Raw genomic sequence first — 22,262 nt, forward strand, 5'->3', positions numbered from 1 at the left:
AAAAAGAAGTGAAATCCCACCAAAAACATTCTGTAAAAAACTAGCCAAGTCTCGATGGAGCTGTTTGTTTATCTCTAAAAAGTAATGAAATCAAGACAAAGTTATGACAAGTCGAAGGTTCCTTACTGCGATTTCTTTATTGTCATAGTTAATGTTGTGTGACTTGGCCGTTAAAGGGTACACAAGGGTACAAAACCAGGTGCTCCATGACACGATTACACCAATCTGTCGCCAGAACCGCTACCCATTGACGATGGAAAATTGCCACTTGGAAAACGTGTAAACAAAATTGACCTGTACCCACTAACGTATAAAGAATGTTTAACGGCCAAGTCACACTACATTAACTATGACAATAAAGAAATCGCAGTAAGGAACCTTCGACTTGTCATAACTTTGTCTTGATTTCATTACTTTTTAGAGATAAACAAACAGCTCCATCGAGACTTGGCTAGTTTTTTACAGAATGTTTTTGGTGGGATTTCTTTTACTCATCGCCATTGAAAACATCGTATGCAGCATTCACTATCCGACTCGTGTCCATTTAAAGGTTCTGTTTGGGAAGTTTTGTTTAGTTGAATCGTAATTTGGGGAGCAGGCTTTGAAACGCATGGACTGCTCAGAGAGATTTGGGGGCAAGATTTTCTTCAGGGAAGGAAATCATTTCGAAGACCTGTGGTACCATCTACAGAACAATGAGGTAGCGTAAGTGGATTTCGCCTCGTCAATTCCATTTCAGGACTTCTGTTCTCTGACTCCCGGAGATTGAAGTGTAGTGGATGTAGAATCGTAGCTTTTAAGTTGTACCTCTTTTCCTCAGATATGATGTCATGCCCTAATAACCAATAAGTTGTCATTTCACCTTTACCCTTAAATAAATAAAAAAAAGACAATTTAAATTTTTTTGGTCACTATATCGGTATTCAAATATAAAGCAGAAATTACGAAACTCTCACAATGAATTGATACACACTAGGGTGGAGTGAATTTTTATTTTCTTCGAATTTCGAAACGCCTAGGGTCTCAAAAGTTGCCTTTTGGCATCAATAGATTTGCCCTAAAATTTTAGCCTCCTAGGATAATATCTTTAGATTCCAAAATCGCCCTAAAAATGTCCAAAAGTGCAAAAAAGTATATTTTTTTCGAAAGTTTTTACAAATTTTAAAATATATTATTTTAAAAATTTTTGAGGAGGTAAGTGTTAACTCTTGGTAGCATTAATATCTCATAAAAATTTTACTTCAATAGAGTAATTTCTTTGAATTTCCAAAGAACAACAAAATAAACCAAAAATCGACATATTTTCCTTCACAATTTACGGGATCTTACAAAGCAAAAATAGGTTAAATGCGCAAAATATAAAATATTAAAACGCAAAATCTAAACTTTTTTACAAGTTGTATATTTAATTTCTTATTTAGATATTTTATTGTATCATTATTAAGGAAAAAAAAAATTTTTTTTTTTGAAATAAAAATATAATATTGCATTATCTGACTTTCGAAGAAATTGGGTACTTCATTATTCATGAATATAATATGTTCGTAAAGTACCTCAAAAAAAAAAAAAAAAAAAAAAAAAAAAAAAAAAAAAAAAAAAAAAAAAAAAAAAAAACAAGCATGAACAACAGTAGCTAAGGCATGAAATTCTGATTTATTGTCGAACTGAGGCATTTTTGACCTAGACTCTAGTTTGCTCAAAATGAAACCATCACGCCTTTCTTCACTACAAACAGCTTCTGAAGCCTCTGTTAATAATTTGAACCAGCGTTCCGTCGCTTGACGGTGGCATGGATATTTATGAATGTCCGAAATGCAAACTAGTTACTCCAAATTAATTTCACCTTGAAGTAATTGCTTTAAGAAAGACTTAATGGCAGACGTGGGCACTTTTTTCGTTAGTGGAGGCTCATCTGTTTCTACTTTGCCAGTTTATGAGTTCAGTGTAAACTCAACAGTTGAAGTTTAACTTGGACGCTTTAAACTGTCTAAGTGGTGTAGCTGACTGTTCACTTACACTGTAAAAAAAATTCTGAAAAGTTACTGAGTATTTCCGTGTAACGTTTCGGGATTTTAATGATTTTTGTATACTTCCTTTAAAAATCATTTATCATTGTCAAAAAGTTTCCTGAATTGCGACAAGTCGCACAAATGCAGACTTCTCACTGTTGTGAAAAATATTTTTAGCTCCCAGTTTAAAGATGAACTGAGCGTATTTATATAGTCTATCGGTTGTGCCTCGAATACGGCCGTCCAGACTGATTAAGTTTCCAAAGGGAGTAAAGAAGTCTATGGACTGTGTAGTTTTGCAAGAATTGCAGGCAAGTAAAATTCATGATACTTGCTAACAATTCTTTCCTATCTGTGGCCATGTTTGCATCACTACAATTGAAACTTTCTTGATAAATCAGGAAATTACCAAGTTACTATATTATTCGCACCAATGTTTACTTTAAAATTCCAGAGACACGACTGGCTTTAAACGGGGAGATTTCCAATTTTTTCAGGAAGCTTCTAGGACAATATCAGGACGGTTACTGCATTTTAGAAAAACGCGTTCCTGGTTTTTACAAGATATGTTACTGACAAAAATTGGGCACATCAGCTGTCCATTATTTTACAGGAACGTTTCTGAATCGTTTCTACAGTGTAGCTGGTCTCTTATTGACAAAATCCTACGGCAGGTCGGAACTTGAATATGTCTTCTTTTATCAGCCAGCATTGATAATAATTGAATTGTTATCTGAGTGAGCAAAAAATGAATTATGTTGAATTACATTGTTCCCGATCGTTCTTAAGCTGTTTGGCAAGTGTCTGGAAAATGCGATCATTCTATAGATATGTTGTGCACTTTCTAAACAAGAAGTTTTTATGATGAACCAGACAGGAGCATAAACTTTCATGACGTTTGTACACAGCGCGACCATATTTTTAGTCGGGCAGTAGTAATACCCACCTAGGATGTACTACAGGATCAGGTTTATTATTGGCAAGATTGGTTAAATAATGTACAGCAGAAACGGCTTGGAAAATTTCATATAAATATTGTTGATTTGAGCTAAGACCTGTTTCCGTTAAAATTGAAGGACAAAGCTCTAAGGATATTGCTTTGAAGTTCACAAGTGGTAGATCTTCGCAGGTTTTGATTGCTTTTCCGATAATTCATGAATAAATGCTCGTCCATGTGTTGTTCCATCCAAATCTTAATATATAAAAATCTTCTGTGCGGACGTTTGTCACAATAAGGCTTTTAAACGGCTGGATCGATTTTGATCACATTTTTTTGTGTAATTAAGTTGTGGCAAGCATGGTTTCGAAGCGCGATGGATCGAATCGGAAACGTTTTTGTTAATTTATTAATTCATTTAAATATTGGATGGTTATATCTCCCAAATGATTAATATTTATTTTAACCTATTGTTGAGCGAGAACAGAAATAAATACTTAACACGTTGCCAAAGGACAATAAGAAAGCCAGCTCTGCTTTTTGTAGTGAAATTTCCTACTGTAATGTGTCATTTGAGAATAGATAAGACGTAGAGAGAGAGAGAGGGTGAAGCCTTCATTTCTCTCATTCTCTCCCTTGAAAGCAACGATTTTAGATCCCGTGATACATTTTAAAGTCAAGTACTGGAAGGTTCACTCAAAACGTGTGTTCTGTCGTCGTAGTTGGACCATGTGACCGGATCGGTGCTTTAGGTTTTCCTAACCAAATGATCAGAAAGTACAGTACCTAGCAACATTTGTTTCTCGGATGAAATCCATCTGAGTTTTGGCACCAATGTCAAGAATACTTTAAGGATTATCTAACTAATCAGTACATTATTAAAGGAAAAGATGATAGAAGTTAAAGACGAAACAAATTTTATTTTCGTCCAGATAAATTATAGCAGGGTACACAAAAGATCAGTGCAGTGGAAGATCTTTATCTTTGGTGGAAAGAAAAAATTAGGCAATATATGAAGTTTTAAAAGTTTTCATTCAAAGGATCGGACCGCAAATCGGTCGGAGTTGGCTCCGCTCACTGATCGGCTGGATTACAGTAACGTGGTGACTTAACGACTTTAGCTATAAACACTAGAGTTGTGTGATCATTTGTTTACATTTTAAAGCTACTGTTAATGTAATTTATTGTATTTTTTGTTTATTTGGCGAAATATTTCAAATTGCAAAGAATTGTTTTTCGTTTTTAAAGCGTTTTAAGTCATTTTATTTGAAGAATATGTTTATTTTACATCGGGGGGGGGGGGAGGGGGTGTCGAGTGATTTTCCACTCATTCAGAAAACTGTTTTTACCTTTATCATTTTTTTAAACGATATCCTTTCGATTGTTTTATTCTTTTTCATATGGGGGATTTCCCGTTTGTGCTAGATGGGTAGTTAGATTTTTGCACTTAATATCTGAGGACGCTTTTTATCCTTTGAGTATGGCTGAAGGAAGAAACCGTTAAGTACGGGAGAAAAAATATTTAATAAAAAAACTGCTCAGTGGGCATTAGATAAATCAAGTTGTAATGAATATACGCATTCTGACACCAAAGCAGCTTCAAAACATTTTTTTACTCATTTTTTTTTCAGCAGAACGGTCCAAACACTTGATAGTTTATTGAAATTTTTTAACTTTTAAATTTACAAAGTTTGAACAGAACAACGCCTGTCGGGTTCTCTAGTATTTCATTAAATTCCTCAATGGAAGTTCATTTGCAACTAGCAGACAAATCAACCACTGCATTTGTTTCTTTAGTTTCCATCGCAACCAATAACAACTAAGTTGTCAAGTGTGCTCTCGTTATAAATTAATAATGTTATGCTGTATAATGTCAGCTTCTCCACGTGGAACTGTTATGTGACCAATGTATTTTGAGCCAGGTTCTTGTATCAGAGTATAATGATCTTCCACAAAAAAAAAAAAAAAATTGCATTACAACTCTTATTGAAAATCATTATACTGTGATACAAGAACCTGGCATATTCAAGTTCCGGTCAACCGCAGGATTTTGTCAATTAGAGACCAGCTAAAAGAACAGTCAGCTATACCAATTAGACAATTTAGGCCAAGTGCCTAAGTTAAACTTCCACTGTTGGGATTACACTGAACTTATGAGCCTTCACTAACGAAAAAAGTACCCACGTCTGCCATTAAGTTTTTCCTAAAGCAATTACTTCAAGGTGAAATTAATGTCAAGCGACGGAACGCTGGGTCAGATTAGTAATATAGGCTTCAGAACTTGTTTGTGGTGAAGAAGAAAGGCGTGATGGTTTCATCTTGAGCAAACTAGAGTCTAGGTCAAAAATGCCTAAATTCGACACTAAATCAGAATTTCATGCCTTAGCTATTTATGTTCATGTTGGTGTTTGCCAAATTTTTTTGAGGTACTTTACCAACTTATTACATTCATGAATAATGAAGTTCCCAATTTCTTCGAAAGTCAGATAATGCAATATTATGTTTTTATTTCCAAAATACTATTTTTTCTTTTATAATGTTACAATAAAATATCTAAATAAGAAATTAAATATATAACTTGTAAAAAAGTTTAGATTTTGTGTTTGAATATTTGTGCATTCAAACTATTTTTGCTTTGTAGGATGATGTAAATTGGAAAGAAAAACAAGACGAGTTTTGGTTTATTTTGCTGCTTTTCGGAAATTTAAAGAAATTACTCAATTAAAGTAAAAATTTTATGAGATACTAGCAAAAATACCCGGCGTTGCCTGGGTCAGTAATAATTGTGAGAAACAATCGCTACTTTCATTCATTTTCTTTTTCAACTGAAAAACTAAAAACACCTCGCTTTCATGTGATTTAAAATCGAGCTTCTTCCTTACCCATAAAAGTAAAATAGCAATAAGTATAAAGAACGACATTTAAGCATATAAAAATTTGAAGAATTTTCAAAACATGAAATTTTACTTGTTTAAAAAGATTTATCAGTTTTTTTTTTTTTTTTTTTTTTTTTTTTTTTTTTTTTTTTGAACATAGTCTAAAACGTTTTCTATATGGCTTTTGAAATTCAAACGGTTTAAAAAAAAAGTAGCCGCCCGCAATCCCACTATACTTGCCTTAGTTATTTTGGGAAATTTCAATTATTATGGGTTCTTGGTGCGATTTAAAATGTAACCAAATTTGTAGTAATCGTTTTGGGATACCTTGGATAATGCTCCCCCTCCCTACTTTGTAAAATTGTCTGTTACTAATTTTCGTCAATGAGATATTGTTCCCAAATACTGAGATATTTTCGATGACCATAAAATGATGCTAAACATTTTCATGCGAAATGTTTCCGAAATAAGTAGTAATACTTGTCAAATGTTTGAAATTGTGCACAAAGACAAATTAATGGAAGTTTTTATGCTGTTAATAGATTTGCCTAATTTAGTTAGCGGATTATTATACATTTTAACAAAAGTTTTAAAAATTCTTTTAATGGCGATGTTTTGGTTACATGGAGAAAGCCAAGAAACATTATTACGTAGTCTTTGGTGCAAAAAACAGCGTCAGTTAAAAAAAATTGCTTTAATTTATAATTGAATCGTTATAATTATAATTATTACAATGCTCTTATTTCTATGAAATTAATAGATATTTAGTAACTGATTTCCAATTGTATGTTTGATGCATAAACTCGTTTATAAGTAATAAACTTACAGAAATTTTGAAAAGACTTTCTCTCAGAATAGGAAAAATAGGCTTTTCGGCCCGCATGTTAAAGCCCAGTTGGTGAAAATCTCTTATGTTGTTGAGAAAAATGGAAGTTATATTTGAAATCAGCGCATCCAATAGAATAAAAGTCAGTCATTACCTTTCAATCACTTTTTCATGGCCCGAATTTTGCAGGCCTGTGAAATTCTAGACAACAAACACTTTCTACTTTCTAACTGTTGACAAAATAAAATTGTGTTTTTACTTAGTCTCGATATCGATTATTGGCAAAGATGAGGACAAAAATCCTAAGAAAATAATAAATTCCATGCTTGCTCCAGAGAACCCTTGATTCAAAATTTTCATAATGATTACTATTAATATTACTGTTGTGAGGCAATGAATTTTTGTAACAATGGGTTTTATATTTAATCCTTTAATGGGGAAATTACATGAAACTACTTACTGTTTTCCATCACAACTTTTTTAAATTAAGATTTTGGAACCTAAAGATGTTAGCCAAGAAGATTAAAATTTTGGGGGTGATCTATTGATGCTAAATAGCAATTTTTGGGACCTCAGGCGTTTCAAAATTCGGAAACGAATTTTTTTTTTCACTCCACCCTAATACACACGTTGTTTCTGAAAGAACAACACAACTTTATAATCACATAAAAGTGAAAGTCATAGATAGAAATCTGAAACTTGTGCTATGCTGGACAGACCAATACCACTATAGAAACAATGCTTTTTGCTGGCAACGGATTGCCATTGCTTATGGATTGGCAACGACACACTTGATGACGTAAGCACAAATCGGCCAGTTTACCTTCAAAATTTCTGTTTAGTATATAGCGGAAATCAACTTGGCCCATAAATGCGTCGTCCTACTTTGCAAACTTTTTCGTTTCCGAAGGAGAACAAGAAACGTTATTTTTTCCTTGGATCTTTTCAAAATTGCTCATTGGATTTGAAAATATTGCTAATTATCTGGATCATATACTACTAGACAAGTTCACTTTCGATTCTTAATTGTAGTTGCAGAACACTGTAAATGTTCAATAAGGTTTTCAGCATTGTGATCGATTATTTTTATGTTGAAATAGCGATAGCCGCCACAGCGTTGAATGTAGTAAATGAAGGAAGATACACGTGAGACCATTTTCACTTCTTACGCTATTTTCATGATGTTTATGAATTTCAAATAAAAAGTTTTAGATTGCGAGTATAATATTTAATTGTAGTGTGAAGAGAAATCAATATTTTGCAATTAAGAATAATATAGTAGAAACCTTTCAAAATCAATCAAAATTAGCGCGGTTGGTAGAGTTGAAAAACAAAAACCTGGTCACTAAGCTCTTTCCTTTAAATCTTTTAAATTTTTTATTTGAGTAATACAGGAAGCATGTTTTAAAACATTTGAACTATTAACACATTTCGTTATCTTTCTTCTTCCAAAATGCAGTCACGCCAACAAACGAGCTCAGAAAACACTTTAGTTACGAAAACATTAAATAGGATTTTTTCTTTAATTCCCCTTGAATTGAACACTAGATATATTTCAAAACTGAAATATTAAAAAAAAAAAATCTTTAATGACTAAATGAAGTTATTAGCAAAATTTTTTTTGATAGTTAATTAATTCAACTATTTTCGTAGCAAAATACATTAATTTACTGATTTACTGCATGAATAATAAATACAGTAGTAAGACTATAATTAAAATTAACAGGCGGAGCCGTAAAAATCAAACATCCCGATGCGTGAGAATTATGTATTATTCAAGACAACTTCCTCCGTTGAAAAAATACACCGTTCACGCCACACCCACGTGACCTGTTACGTATTGCACATCTAACGACAGCTGGTCTACGTAGCCACAACGCGAACGTATAAAATTTAAAGTTTCTTAGATTTCTCCGGCATCCCTCATCAGATCCACACAAAATTAACATGGGACCATCTGAAAAATATACCCTTCCAAGCAAAAAAAGAATTTTTCAAATCGGTTCAGCATTCTTGGAGAAATACGAAAACATACATAAAAAGCCGCAAGTTGAAATCATAACCTCCTTTTTTGAAGTCGGTTAAAAACTGAGCGTATGTATCTATGTCCGACTTACTTCTAACGAACGCCAGTGAACTGACCATCGAACCAGATATCGATAGATTTGTAATTTTCTTGTCTTTATGTTTGGCCATTTAACTTAATCCTCCGATATTAATTAGTGGAGATATGAATTAAAAACTGTGCTAATTACTAGAAAGTCGTCCGTCAAGGTATGACGGGTGAAAATTGCATCTGCTCTTCTACTTTTTGACGAAGCAATTGCCTGTTTGGTGATATCTTAACAGTAGAAATCTTAACTCTAACTCCAGTAGATAGCTTTAATAGCTGACCCCTTTTTCGTTTCTTCACTCTCCTAAAATGGGTCTAATCAGTAAAACAGTTAAGTGTCTGGATCCAGTTTAGTCTTGGCACAATAAAGCCTTTCCCTGCATTTCAAAAATTACCAACACTTATTATCAAATTATCATGCCGTGGCGCGAGTTTCATTGCTGATGACGTCAGGAGTGTTATTCGATCATTTGCCATCATAACATATATATGAGGATGATGCTTAGATTTTACTTATATAAAATCCCTATTTATCGCGTAATGGGATTTTATGGCGTGTCGTGTTTACGAAGGCTTTCCTCTATTCAAATTATTATTCAGTGATTCATCTTAACTTTCCGTAATAATGCTTTTATTAAAATTTGTAGAGTTAAGAAAATCATTGAGAAGAAAATTCTGTTTCCATTTTTTTTCTCGAATATGAATAAGTAAAATTCTGGTTTTTGTTTTGAGGCTTTTCCTGTAATCGGGGGGGGGGGGGGGGGAGGGGGAGGGGATGAATTTTTCTCTTTTGTTTATTTTTTCCCAGTCTGCGCAAAATTTTGCTGATTTTCTTTCTTTCTTTCTTTTCTTTTTTTTTTTTTTTTTTTTTTGTTCAAACCTGGTTGTTGAACACGCGTCACTTGACATAACTTTTATTTTCGAGGTAGACCGTGCAAAGCCGGACGATGCAGCTAGTAGCTGTACTAAAGGATTATTTTATCTATCAAATCTACATTACTTCGGTTCAGCCACGAAATCATTTATAAAATTAGCTTTATTACTTTTATTTTTCAATTTTTTTTACAACAAATTAAATGCGGAGGTAATTACTCTATTCTTTTTCATTGTTTTTGGCAACAATTTAAAACCGGATACAACACGCAGGGATTATGATGGAGAAAGTAAAGTAAAAAATAGTCTTTAACAATAATTTTTAAAAAAGAGTGTTAAAAGCTTTCGTTAATGTGTATATTGCTATGTTACATAAACTAACCTTTATTTTTACCAAACCTCGTGACTGAACTTTCCAACCTTTAACTCTTTCCAGCATTTTCCAACACTGCTCGCTGATTTGAATTTTCAAAGCTGTAATAAATAAAAAACATATTTATGCATAGATACATTTTTAATAGCAGCAGAGGAAACAGTATGAAATAACTGGGAAAAATTTTTTATACAAACATATATCTGCAAATAATATCCTAAATTTTTGCTCTAACTAAAATCTAAGCCATGTTTTATACTATAACAGTTGTTGGACCTAGCAGATGGCTTATTCTGTACTTTTTTCGAGACAATTTGGCTGAATCTATAAATAGATGCGACATCAACAAAATCACTTCGAAATCTTGCAAATGAGATTCTTTAACTAATTCACCAGAGAAAACGCATCTTCACTGTAACAAGGAACAGCGCAGGAAACTAAAATATAACTATAACAACGAAAGAAAAAAAAGGAAGAGAAGATCACTAAATTGGAAAAGCAAATGCGTCGATAACACTCGGAAATCAAAAAAGTAAAGTAACGGGAAGTAAACCAGCTCAGAAAACAGGAGGCAGATTTAAAAAAATAATAATAATAATTTGAATTTTGACATCTTGAATTCAAATTATGTTTTTCGCAATCACGAGTGTGTGTATGTAGGCGTGTGTTTGTGTGTGGGGGGTATGTGTGTTTGTATGTAGGGAGTATGTGTATGTGTGTAGGCATGGGTGTTTGTGTCTGTGTGCAGGCATGAGTGTGTGGGTAGTTGTGTGTATGTGTGTGCTTATGTTTTTGAGTGGGTGTGCATGTGTAGGTGTCTGTATGTATGTGTATGTGTTTGTATGTGTTTGTGTGTGTGTGTATGTGGTGTGCGTGTGTGTGTATGTGTGCGTGTGTGTAGTTGTGTATGTATGCGCGTGTGTGTAGGACATGGATGCAACCTGGAGACGGCTTTCGCTGTAGGAGCAGCGTCGTGAGGAGCCGGTTGACGGTGGTGGTGCGGAGGGTGGCGGTGGGAAAATAAAATGATAGGACGCCAAAAACAGTCAAGTAAAAGCAATAAGCAATCGTGATTGCTCAAAAATAAGTTGTTGCAGGAATTCGATGAATATACCTTAGAATGAAAATTAATTTTTGTCTGATATATTGTATGGCGTTTTCAGAACGGTGAGGAAAGGACACAGTATGTTGGTTGTTATGTGTCCATTCTGTCACGTTGAGTTCTGCTACGTTATGCACAAACTACTGACACTTTGTTATTCACAAATTAATTAGTGGATAGGAATTATTAAAATTGATAAACAAAATTCAAAAGTTTCGCACACATGCACTATTTTTATGAGAATAACCCATTGACGGTGCTTTACTTCCCGGCTTCGCGTCTAATCAACAGATTAAGGTTGACGGTGAATATGGCGGTCATATCAGTTGAGTCAAACTGCATAAAAAAAAGACACTTACGCTCGCCAGTTGATTCCATTCTAGAAGCTGTATTAACAGTGTCTCCAAAGAGGCAGTACCTTGGCATTGTCAAACCGACAACACCAGCAACGACAGGTCCTAAAAGACAAATATAAATCAGAAAATCATTGAAGCATTGTTTAAAAATTATAGCCCAGTGGTTGGGGAGTTGAATACGGAAGTAATTGGTGGAAAGTTGGAAGTGGCTTAAATTTATGCCGTATGGGTCTTAAATGACCATACTAAGTTTTCTCCCTTATACTAAGTGAGCTTTAGCAGTTACGGCCAAATTAGTGACAAAAAACACCTTTGTTTTCATTAGTATAACAATATCTCAAAAATAACGCTTCCGTTGCCATACATATAGCCAGAATACTTGTAGAGATTAAAATTCTGAACAAAATGAGCATCTACAATATATATCTTTGTTAAATACCAAGCGCACAACTTAATTTTAAAGTTAGGCTCAATCACTAATCAAGCCATTCACACCAGAACGTACCTTTCCCACTCCCACCGACCTTCCCCGAGATCTCCCGGAGTAGAACACCGTAACACCAAAATACACGGCGGTGCTTTTCTACTTACGGAAGCAGCTACACAGGTAAGTAACCATCAAGTTGACGTACTAGATGTTGAAGAAAACAATTTATTTCATTAAAATGTAACAAAGAAATGAAAAAGGATCCAATTTTTATACAGAACTCATTTTAGTTCTTAAAAGGAAGAGCAAAAGTACTGATAGGTTAATTTCAAGTAGAATTATCCAGAGAAAATGAGTGATTTCGAATGACATAATTTGAATTAGAAAATCAGTATTATGTTCAAGTTAAAAAAGTTTTCCAGTTCACTTTTCTTGAAGTAAATCAATTTTTTAATCTACACAACTTGAAAAAAAATTAATCAATAACATTAAATGTTTTGCTGTGAGAAATCTTACTACTATTACATATGCGAAAGTTTGTCTGTATGTATGTATGGATGTTTGCTACTCTTTTACGCAAAAACTACTGAATGGATTTTGATGAAACTTTATAATAATATAGCTTATGCATCATAATAACACATAGGGTAGTTTTCGTCCGGTTATAGGGGACAAAACCCCTTGGGGGGGGGGGGGGCAATAAAACACAATTTCCATTTTAATAAAACTTTGAGGAAATTAATGGAGGTTTTTCATTTGTGTTGACTGAGTACTTAATCGATCAGCAGGAATCTAGTCAAACTTTTTTGTGGAATCATTTCAATAGCTAACGCATTTGGCATGTTTTTCAACTGTCTCTGTTTTTGAAGATAAAGACTACGCAATACTGTTTCTCAGTTTTCACCATGTAACCAAATATCGTCATTTCTTTAATATTTCTTTCTTTAAATTTGTTGACACTTAAAATAATTCGCCAACTAAATTAAGCAAATCTATAAACAGCAGAAAAGCTTCCATTAATTTGTCCTTGCACACAACTTCAAACACTTGCCAAATTTTTACTGTTTATTGGAAACATTTCGGGTAGCATCATTTTATAATCACCAGAAGTATCTCTGTATTTGGCGACTCTATCTCTTCGATAAAAATTAGTAACACTCAGTTTTACAAACTAGGGAGGAGGAGCCTCATTTAAGGTATCCCAAAACGATTAACGCAAATTTAATTACATTTTAAATCGCAGTAAGGGATTACGGGCAGCTACACTTTTTAAAAGGTTGTACTTCAATAGCAATATAGAAAAGGTTTTAGACTATGTTAAAAAAGAAAACAAAAGATAAATCTTTTTAAACAAGTGAAGTTTAATTTTATATTTTGGAAATTTCTCAAATTTTATATGCTTAAATATCGTTTTTAGCCTACTTTCCCAGTAAAAATCAGAGAAAGAAGAAAAAAGCATGAAAGAAGGCTTGATACATCTTAAAAATATCCCGAAAAACAAAAAAAAGTCAAAAATAAATAAAATAGTTAGATAAATATTGAAAAATTAAAAATTGGAAAGTAGGGTATTGAGATGGGGAAAAATGTCTGTCGGTCTGTCTGTCGGTCTGTCTGTCTGTCCCCCCCTAATAACTTTTGAATGAATAGTCCGATTCGAACAATTTTTTTTTTGTTAGAAAGATCTCGGCGAGGACATCTCATTCCCATAATTCATTTTTTGATTTGAACAATTTTTCGTTCAATTTTGAACACTTCAAAAAAACTTAACATTAGCGCCTACGGGGAAATTCAAATCAAAAATAAATCTTGAACTTAGAAGCGAAGTGGCTTCAAACAAACTTTGTAGGGAAAAACTTTTGATAAAAAACACGTATCGAAAATATCTTTTTGATTTGAACAAGTTTTCGTTCAATTTTGAACAGTTCAAATCTCTTAACATTAGCGCCTAAGGGGAAACTGAAAGTCAATATAGATTCCGAACTTAAAGGCGGATTTACTTCAAACTTTGTTGGAAATACCTCTTGACGACCTACTCCCGACTCCGACTCCGAGAATTTAGGGGCACCTGACACCGACTCTGACTCCTGTTCCCGACAATTAATCGGACTCCGACTCCCCGACTTCGACTCTGACTTCGTAGCTTTGGCAAACATTTATACACGGAGGACAAATGACTGACTCCGATTCTTGGATATTCGACTCCGACTCTTTTATCCCAAAATGAGATTGACTCCGACTCCGACTCCGCTGCTGTGGTTTTAACTGTGAAATAATTATTGTTGATATGATTTGTTTTTATTTTCACGCTAAAGTTTTAATTTAGGTATTTAGTTTTCGTTGAATAAACTCGAAAAATATGCGCAGACGATTTTTTTTTTTTTTTTTTTGACGATGAAAATTATTTCTTTAAGTTGACATTTTATTGTTTTTTTTTATTTTGGTAAGTGCATTAATTCGTTTAAAAAATTATTTTTGGCAACAGGGGAAAAAGAAGCGATTTTTTTTTATATGATGTATTTATTTTAATGAACTTATTATTATTACTTTTTCGTTTTGAAAGCTGTTAAAAAAAATTTTTAATGGAAAGAAGTGTATTAGCTGCTTTGTTTAAAAGGTGCTGCTATTTTATTTGTTCGTTTTTTTGAAGAAAAGTAAGGGATATTTTATTCCTAGAAATCAGCTTAAAATATTTAAAAAAATATGTTTGAAAAAATTTGCGATTTTAGCTATTTTTGAGAATATTGAAAAGGTACTAGAAAGTAGTATGGGTATACGGGAAAGTAGGCTCGTCTAGTTCTAGACGGAACTTCTTGTTTCGTTTCTAAAAGAGTACTATTTTGTTCTTCATAGTTATTGCCATTTTACTTTTATGGTTAAGGAAAAAGCTCTATTTTTAATCACGTCAAATCGTTGTGTTTTGAGTTATTTCAGTAACAGCAGAAAACGAATAAAAGTAGCGATTGTTTCTCATAATTATTACAAACCCAGGCAATGCCAGGTATTTTTGCTACGTACAATTATCTGGTAACTAAATAAAGTTATGAAATATAGTCTGCCCCCTACCCCCAGTTACCGTCGAAGAAAGATTTATTTTTCGCCAGAAACGACCAAATACATGCAAAACATTTCCTTTATAGCATCTTCTGTTCGGAATTAAAAATCATATCTTATGAATATAGATTAACCAAACATTTTACGCAGTTCCATAAACTTGGCAAGTCTCTGCCGAATGTATGTTACTGTGGTCCTTTGGCGATAAATCATGGATTAGGATTTATTATTTTACGTTTTAACGTTGCTTTTAATTGCAAGAAGTATAAAATGAAACTAAACAAAATGACTTTTTAAAAACTTATTTGATAGGTAGAGTTATGATAACGTGTTCGGGACGAGTGTTCAAAAATTTTGGCGCTACAGCCATTACAAAAGTTGCATTAAAATGTAAAAATTCCGCCAAATTAATTTTGGTAAAAAGATCATTAAGTACTATAAGGTATTGAAGTTAAAATTAATCCGCCAAATTAGTGAAACAACACTCTTAAATAACATTACAAATAATATTAAAATGTAAATTAATCCACCAAATCCATTTTTTTATCTCCAGTCTTACCAGGCGACTACTTTAGTGCATTGGCGAATTATTTAAAACTTTTATGAAACTTTTTATTTTTTTCTTTTTTTTGTGTGTATTTTTAAGGGTTAATGATGCTAATTAGGATTTTGGGAAATTAATGTCCCTATTTTAATGGTGACAATGAAGAATATTGTTCTTTCTTTCTTTTATTTTGTTTTTGTTTTTTATTTGTTTTTTATCCTGTAAGACCTGTACTGATGAAGATTTTTGGAAATAATCATAACTGAGATCATCAGAGGGAAATCATATTTGAAAACACTGATAGAGACCATTCTAATAGAGACTTTTGGAAAATTTTCTCTTTGCGAAATGAGAAGTTTTTTGTTCCATTATCCTTATTTAAATGGCAACTTAAAAAAAAAAAACTGTTGTTACTCACTCTAATTTTAATGTTATTTTTACTCTGAACTTTTTCGTATTGTAATCAGGACCGTTTACGTTATTTGGAAACACTTGATTTCTTTCTGGTGGGGATTTTAAAGATTTGATGTTCTGACTCTAAAGGGACATTATTAGAATCAGGATGTGTAGTGATTGTTGACCCTATTTTGGGACGATTTCTACGCAAAGAAGTTGTACATTATACAATAATTTAGATCGCTGGTGTAGCGCTGAATATTATGTATTTGACGGAGATCGTTATTATAAGGGAACTGTTTCACTTTATTTAAGAATAATTGACCGCACTCGAATTGAATTTTTTGAGAATTACCCAAACTAACTTCTTTACAACTCCTGAACGTTTTCGTGATTTATTTGGTGTGATTTCTTGGGTGTCTTCCCAGTTTCGCCGACATTTCATTTACTCCCCTTCCCCCTGATTTTCAGTTTTAATCATACCTTTTGATACATTTAAGGGGGCAGGCAATTTGAAATGTCGGCGAAACTAGAGGCAAACAATTTTTTGGTAACTACAGTGGCTCCCAAAAGTGTTCGTACACCTACGATTTTCAATGAAATAGGCCATTATCCATTGGTTAGAATTAATATTTCGGAATAGGTATTTTATTATATGATCTATGATCTATATTTAACAAAACTACATGAAAATTTTTAATAAAACATTAAAAAATAATTTTTAAAAAATCAAAAACCAAAAATTGCCGGAAATTTTATCTTACAAAAGTCTTCGTACACTTTGAAAAAATGTCAAAAAATTAGTAAATAATCTAACTTTTTACAAAGTTATTATTTAGTAGAACATCATGCAGTATCAACAAGAGCTTTTAAACGTCTGGTAATAGATTTCATTGTTTTTTCTTTCTTTTTTTGCGTAATTTCTGAGTAAGTGTTCAACCCCAGTTTGAGTCTTACTGTTTCTAGCTCTATTTTCGTTTCAAAGCTGTATTTTCGTAATCTAGCCCCCCAGATATCTCTAAATATGTTACATTGAGTTCAAATCTGGAGATTGAGGGGGTATTTCTAAGCTTAAGGACAATTTTTGAGGCACCAAACGCAAACGTGTGCTTCTTTCTTATCGTTATCTCGAAAAAAAACAAAGTTGTTTCCGATTACCAAATTTTGGGCTAATAGTTTAAAATTTCTTTTTAAAATATTTAAATGAACAGCATGATTTATTATTTAATCAAAAAATTCCAAATTTCCAAGTCCTGATGCTGTAATGCACCATCACACTAAAACACTTTCACCGTCCTGATTAACTGATCCAATTAAGTTCTTCAGATTAAATTCCTCATTTTTTCTATTATTTACAATTATACAACAATTTAACCCAAAATGTTAAATTTATTTTCATCTATAAGTAAGACGTTGTTCCAAAACGTTTTGAGCTTATTTATCATTGATTTTGCGACGGAAAGCGTAAGCTTACTGTTATTCGCACGAACAAGAAAATTTCTGCAGGAAGAGGTCCCATTTAATCCAGTTAATCAGAGAACTTGACGAACAATTTTAGGTGAAAATTAAACGTAAAATGTTTCATTCAATTCTGCAGAAATTTTTTCAGCACTCAAATGTGTATTTTTCATATTTTTTTAACTGTAAACCTCCGATCATGCATTGTTAACTTTGCCAGTTGACCTTTTCTTACCGTGTTTTCGATCCTATTCTTGTCTTTAAAGCATTTTATCAAGCACTTCACGATAGAATGGTATAAATTACCTAATTTAGAGACATTTCAAACCAATTTACCGCTACTGTGAGTAAACAATTCAAATTTCGAATGGTGTTTGTGGTGTTTTTCAAATACCAGTCATTTTAAAGTAATAAGCACAATATTAAGAAATAAATAAACAAAAAATTAAAGCCAAATGACTTTTAAGGATCAACACAATGCAAAAATAATAAAAAAAATGACATATGATAGTTTTAATCATGAATTTATTCGAAAAAATTTGAGTGTACGACGACTTTTGGGGCGTATTATTTATCCGTCTCTTCATTTTTTGACAAATTTCAAAAATAAAATCTGGCAATATTTTGAAAAAAACTACTGAGTTTTATTCAGAATGGCATAAGAATGGTGTGAAAATAAATTGGACTTCATATTCAAATTCCGTTTTGCGTTATTTTGGTTTTACTACAAAATTTCAAGGTGTACGAACACTTGTGTACACAACTGTAATGACCATTAACTTGAATCAATTGAAAAAAACTACATCAACGTGGTACTATATAGCTCAATCATTGATTACGTGAGTGAACTATTTGGAAAAAACATGACCGACTTGTGTGTGATTTCGGATAAATTATGTACGGAAGTACAAAGAGCATAATAGAGAAAGACATCAGGCATACAAAGTTACAAACACGTGAAAGGTGACGTGATAGAAGTCAAAGAACGTGGAATTCAAACATTTGTTGACAGCAGCCATAAAATACTATTATGTCAAATTAAGCGAGAAAGTTTATGTTGTTTTCTATCACCATTCCACGCACTCTTAAACTGTCTCATGTCCTGTTAAACTTTCGCATGTTTTCAAATGTTTTAGCCATGCTCAGCGTATTATTTTAGGTGACCCACGTGTATATTATTATATTGTTTGTAACTTTGTATGCCAGATGTCTTTCTCTATTATGCCCTTTGTACTTCAAATTATTGTAATAACATATTTTTTTCCATAATCACATGTCTAATACTTTTCTAATTACTCTTAACTTTATGTAAAATTACCCTTAATGTGTAGAAGAAATTACGCACTGATGAAATGCAAAAGTTGAGCATTCATGGAAACAGGTGTGAATTTTTATTTATAGTCTAGCGTTTGTTTAAAAAAAAATGAATATTTTTTAATGAATTGCAAAATATTTCTTAAATCGAATGTAATTTTACTATACGTACTCTTCGTAACGATTTTTGAATTTCTGAGCTAATTTTTTTTCATCGTAATTTTTGCAAATTCTTTAGTTTGTGGTTTATGTGTCTATTTTTTAAAAGATTTTCAGCTACGTTTCGAAAACTACTTACAGTTGCTGCGTATATTAACTTTTTGCTTTTTTTTTTCAATATTTGCTATTTTATTCTGTTAATAGGAAAATAATAACTTTTTTGAAGTCCAGATAATTGCCATTTGTACTTTAAATTCTTGTTGCAATAATACATTTTTTTAAAAATACAAATCTATTGCTTTTAATGCGCATTTCTTTAAAACTTTGAATGTGCAATACATATTGTATGTTGATTTCCTAAACCGCATCTCATATAATACCTTGTCTCACAGCAAAACATTTATTATTATAGATGAACTATTTAAATTGTTTAAAGTAAAAAATTGATTTACTTCAAGAAGCAAGTTTGAAAACTTTCTACCTTGAACAAAAAAATTAATTTTCAAATTCAAATTATGTCACTCAAAATCAGTCATTTTCTCTAGATAATTCTACTTGAAATTAACCTATCAGTATTGTTTAGCTTGCTTTTAGCCTACTTTCCCAGTAAAAGTCAGGAAAAGAAGAAAAAAGCATGAAAGAATGCTTAATGCATCTTAAAAATCTCACGAAAAACCAAAAAAAAAGTCAAAAATAAATAAAATAATTAAATAAATATCGAAAAATTAAAAATTGGAAAGTAGGGTATTGAGATGGGGAAAAATGTCTGTCGGTCTGTCTGTCCCCCCCCCCTAATAACTTTTGAGTGAATAGTCCGATTCGAACTTTTTTTTTTTTTTTTGTTCGATAGATCTCGGCGAGGACACCTCATTCCTATATTTCATTTTTTGATTTGAACTATTTTTTTTTTCAATTATGAACAGTTCAAAAAAAAAAAAAAAAACTTAACACTGGTGCCTACAGGGAAATTCAAGGCAATTCCGAACTGTGAGGCGAATTTGTTTCAAACAAACTTTGTAGGAAAAAGTTTTTGATGAAAAGCTTGTATATAAAATATCTTTTTGATTTGTACAATTTTCCGTTCAATTTTGAACAGTTCAAATCCCTTAACATTAGCGCCTACGGAGAAACTGAAAGTCAATTTAGATTCCGTACTTGAAGGCGGAATTACTTCAAACAAATTTTGTTGGAAATAGCTCTTAACGCCAAACTCCAGACTCCGACTATTAGAATTTAGGGGCACCTGACTCCGACTCCGACTCCTGTGCCCGAGAATTAATCGGAATCCGACTCCCCGACTTCGACTCTGGTTTCGTAGCTTTGGCAAAAATTTATACACAGAGGACAAATGACTGACTCCGATTCTTGGATATTCGACTCCGACTCTTTTATCCCAAAATGAGATTGACTCCAACTCTGACTCCACAGCTATGGTTTTAACTGCGAAATAATTATTGTTGATATCACTTGTTTTTATTTTCACGCTAAAGTTTAATTTAGGTATTGAGTTTTCGGCGGATAAACTCGAAATCGTTTATGTTTCTACATAAAGATATGCACAGACGTTTTTTTTTTTTTTTTCAATGAAAATTATTTCTTTAGGTTGACATTTTATTGTTTTTATTTATTTTGGTAAGTGCATTAATTCATCTAAAAAATTATTTTTGGCAGCAGGGGAAAAAGAAACGATTTTTTTTTTATATTATGTATTTATTTTAATAAGTTTATTAATTTTAATTATTACTCTTTCGTTTTGAAAGCTGTTAAAAAAAATTTTTTAATGGAAAAAATACATTAGCTGCTTTGTTTAAAAGGTGCTGCTATTTTATTTCTTCGTCTTTTTTAAAATATTGATCAGGTACTAGAAAGTAGTATGGGTATTCGAGAAAGTAGACTCGTTTATTTCTAGACGGAACTTCTTGTAAGAACTAAAATGAGTTCTGTATGAAGATAGTGTCCTTTTTCGTTTCTTTGTTACATTGTAATGAAATAAATTCTTTTCAGCAACATCTAGTAAGTCAACTTGATGAATACGTACCTGTGTAGTTGCTTCCGTAGGTAGGAAAGCATCGCCATGTGTTTTTAGCGTTTCTGAGTTATATTCCAGGGTGTTTCGGGGAGAACTGGTGGGAGTGGGAAAGTTTCTTGAAGCGCTTGATAAGTGATTTTAGCCAAACTTTGAAATTAAGTTGTGCGCTTAGTATTTAGAAAAGCTATACATTGTAGATACTCATCTTGTTCAAAATTTTAATTTCTACAAGTTATCTGTCTATGTGTATGGCCATCGGAAGAGCCATTTTTGAGATATTGTTATATTAATGAAAAAACAGGTGTTTTTTGTCACTAATTTGGCCGTAATGGCTAAAGTTCACTTAGTAGAAGGGGGAAAACTTACTATGGTCATTCCAGGCCCATGCGGCATAGATTAAAGCAATTTCCAGCTTTCCACCAATTACTTCCGTATTCGACCTTTTTTCACTCCCTAACCACTGGCCTATTATCCACAATCGTGTTTATTTTTTTCGATAAATTCGCAAAATAAATGTGGTAGACAATTTAAGAATTGCGAGTGTTTCTAAGATAGGCGACCTCCCAAAAATGGAATCTGTGCGAAATTATTTGAATGCTATACAATAGGGGAAGGTTGTCGTCAATGAACCGGTTCCATGACTAGACCGTACAGATATTTCCCGTATCAGAGTTTGTGAAGACGCGTAATTAGTTTTAGTACCTTCATTTGTGTGAAAACTGTCTACCGAAGAGTCGTCAATTAGCTAAAGTTACTTCATCATATTGTTAATCGGTCAAAAAAGATTTCTACCATTATCTTACTACTTCAGACTTTCATTTAGTTGTAACATGCTTTGATTATCACTAATCAATTAAACGTGAACATTGACTTAAAAGAGTGCCTTTTCAAGTACAATTTCCCATACTACATGTTTCATCATGATTCGTCACAACAGTAACACCTATAGAATATGAATATCCAAAATGACCAGTTGCTATCATTGGAACAGCTAGGTGTTTTCACGAATGGACCAGCTGACAAAGTGGTTCATTCATGGAAAATCGCAAATATTATTGACTTCAGCTCAATTACCTATGAAAATTGCTCAATTGCTCAGTAATTCATGAAAACTCTTATACGTTATTATAACTTCAAGGCAATTTTTTTATAAAATTGATTAAAAAAATAAAATATGATAATACTGTTTCATATAATTTTGCTGCTCCTGCAAAATGCAAAAACTAGTAAAATATGTCTAGTGGAAAAGTGAGAACATGTAATGTGCTACAGTAGTTTACAGAAATGGTGGTATGGACCATAACGAAGTCTGCCGACAATATAGAGTCCTGAAAGCAACTTTCAACAGTCACATGGAAGATAAAAACAGGTTTGTTGTTACCATAGTCACTTATGTGTGTTTGTGTGTAGTGGATCTGT

The 22,262-nt window shown here is 32.6% G+C and overlaps 1 protein-coding gene across 1 annotated transcript in view; it reads right to left on the minus strand.

Annotated features, from left to right (window-relative positions):
• Nucleotides 1-647: 647 nt before the first annotated feature.
• LOC129234332 (atrial natriuretic peptide receptor 1-like) overlaps nucleotides 648-22,262 on the minus strand; it is a 55,322-nt gene continuing 33,707 nt past the window's right edge. Inside the window, exons 5-7 of the mRNA XM_054868325.1 lie at nucleotides 11,469-11,567; nucleotides 10,017-10,108; nucleotides 648-869 (exon numbers count right to left, since the gene is read on the minus strand). Coding sequence (XP_054724300.1) covers nucleotides 648-869; nucleotides 10,017-10,108; nucleotides 11,469-11,567 — 413 coding nt within the window. The remainder of the gene's footprint in view (nucleotides 870-10,016; nucleotides 10,109-11,468; nucleotides 11,568-22,262) is intronic.

The sequence above is a fragment of the Uloborus diversus genome, chromosome 1 (genome assembly GCF_026930045.1).
Source record: "Uloborus diversus isolate 005 chromosome 1, Udiv.v.3.1, whole genome shotgun sequence".
NCBI lineage: Eukaryota > Metazoa > Arthropoda > Arachnida > Araneae > Uloboridae > Uloborus > Uloborus diversus.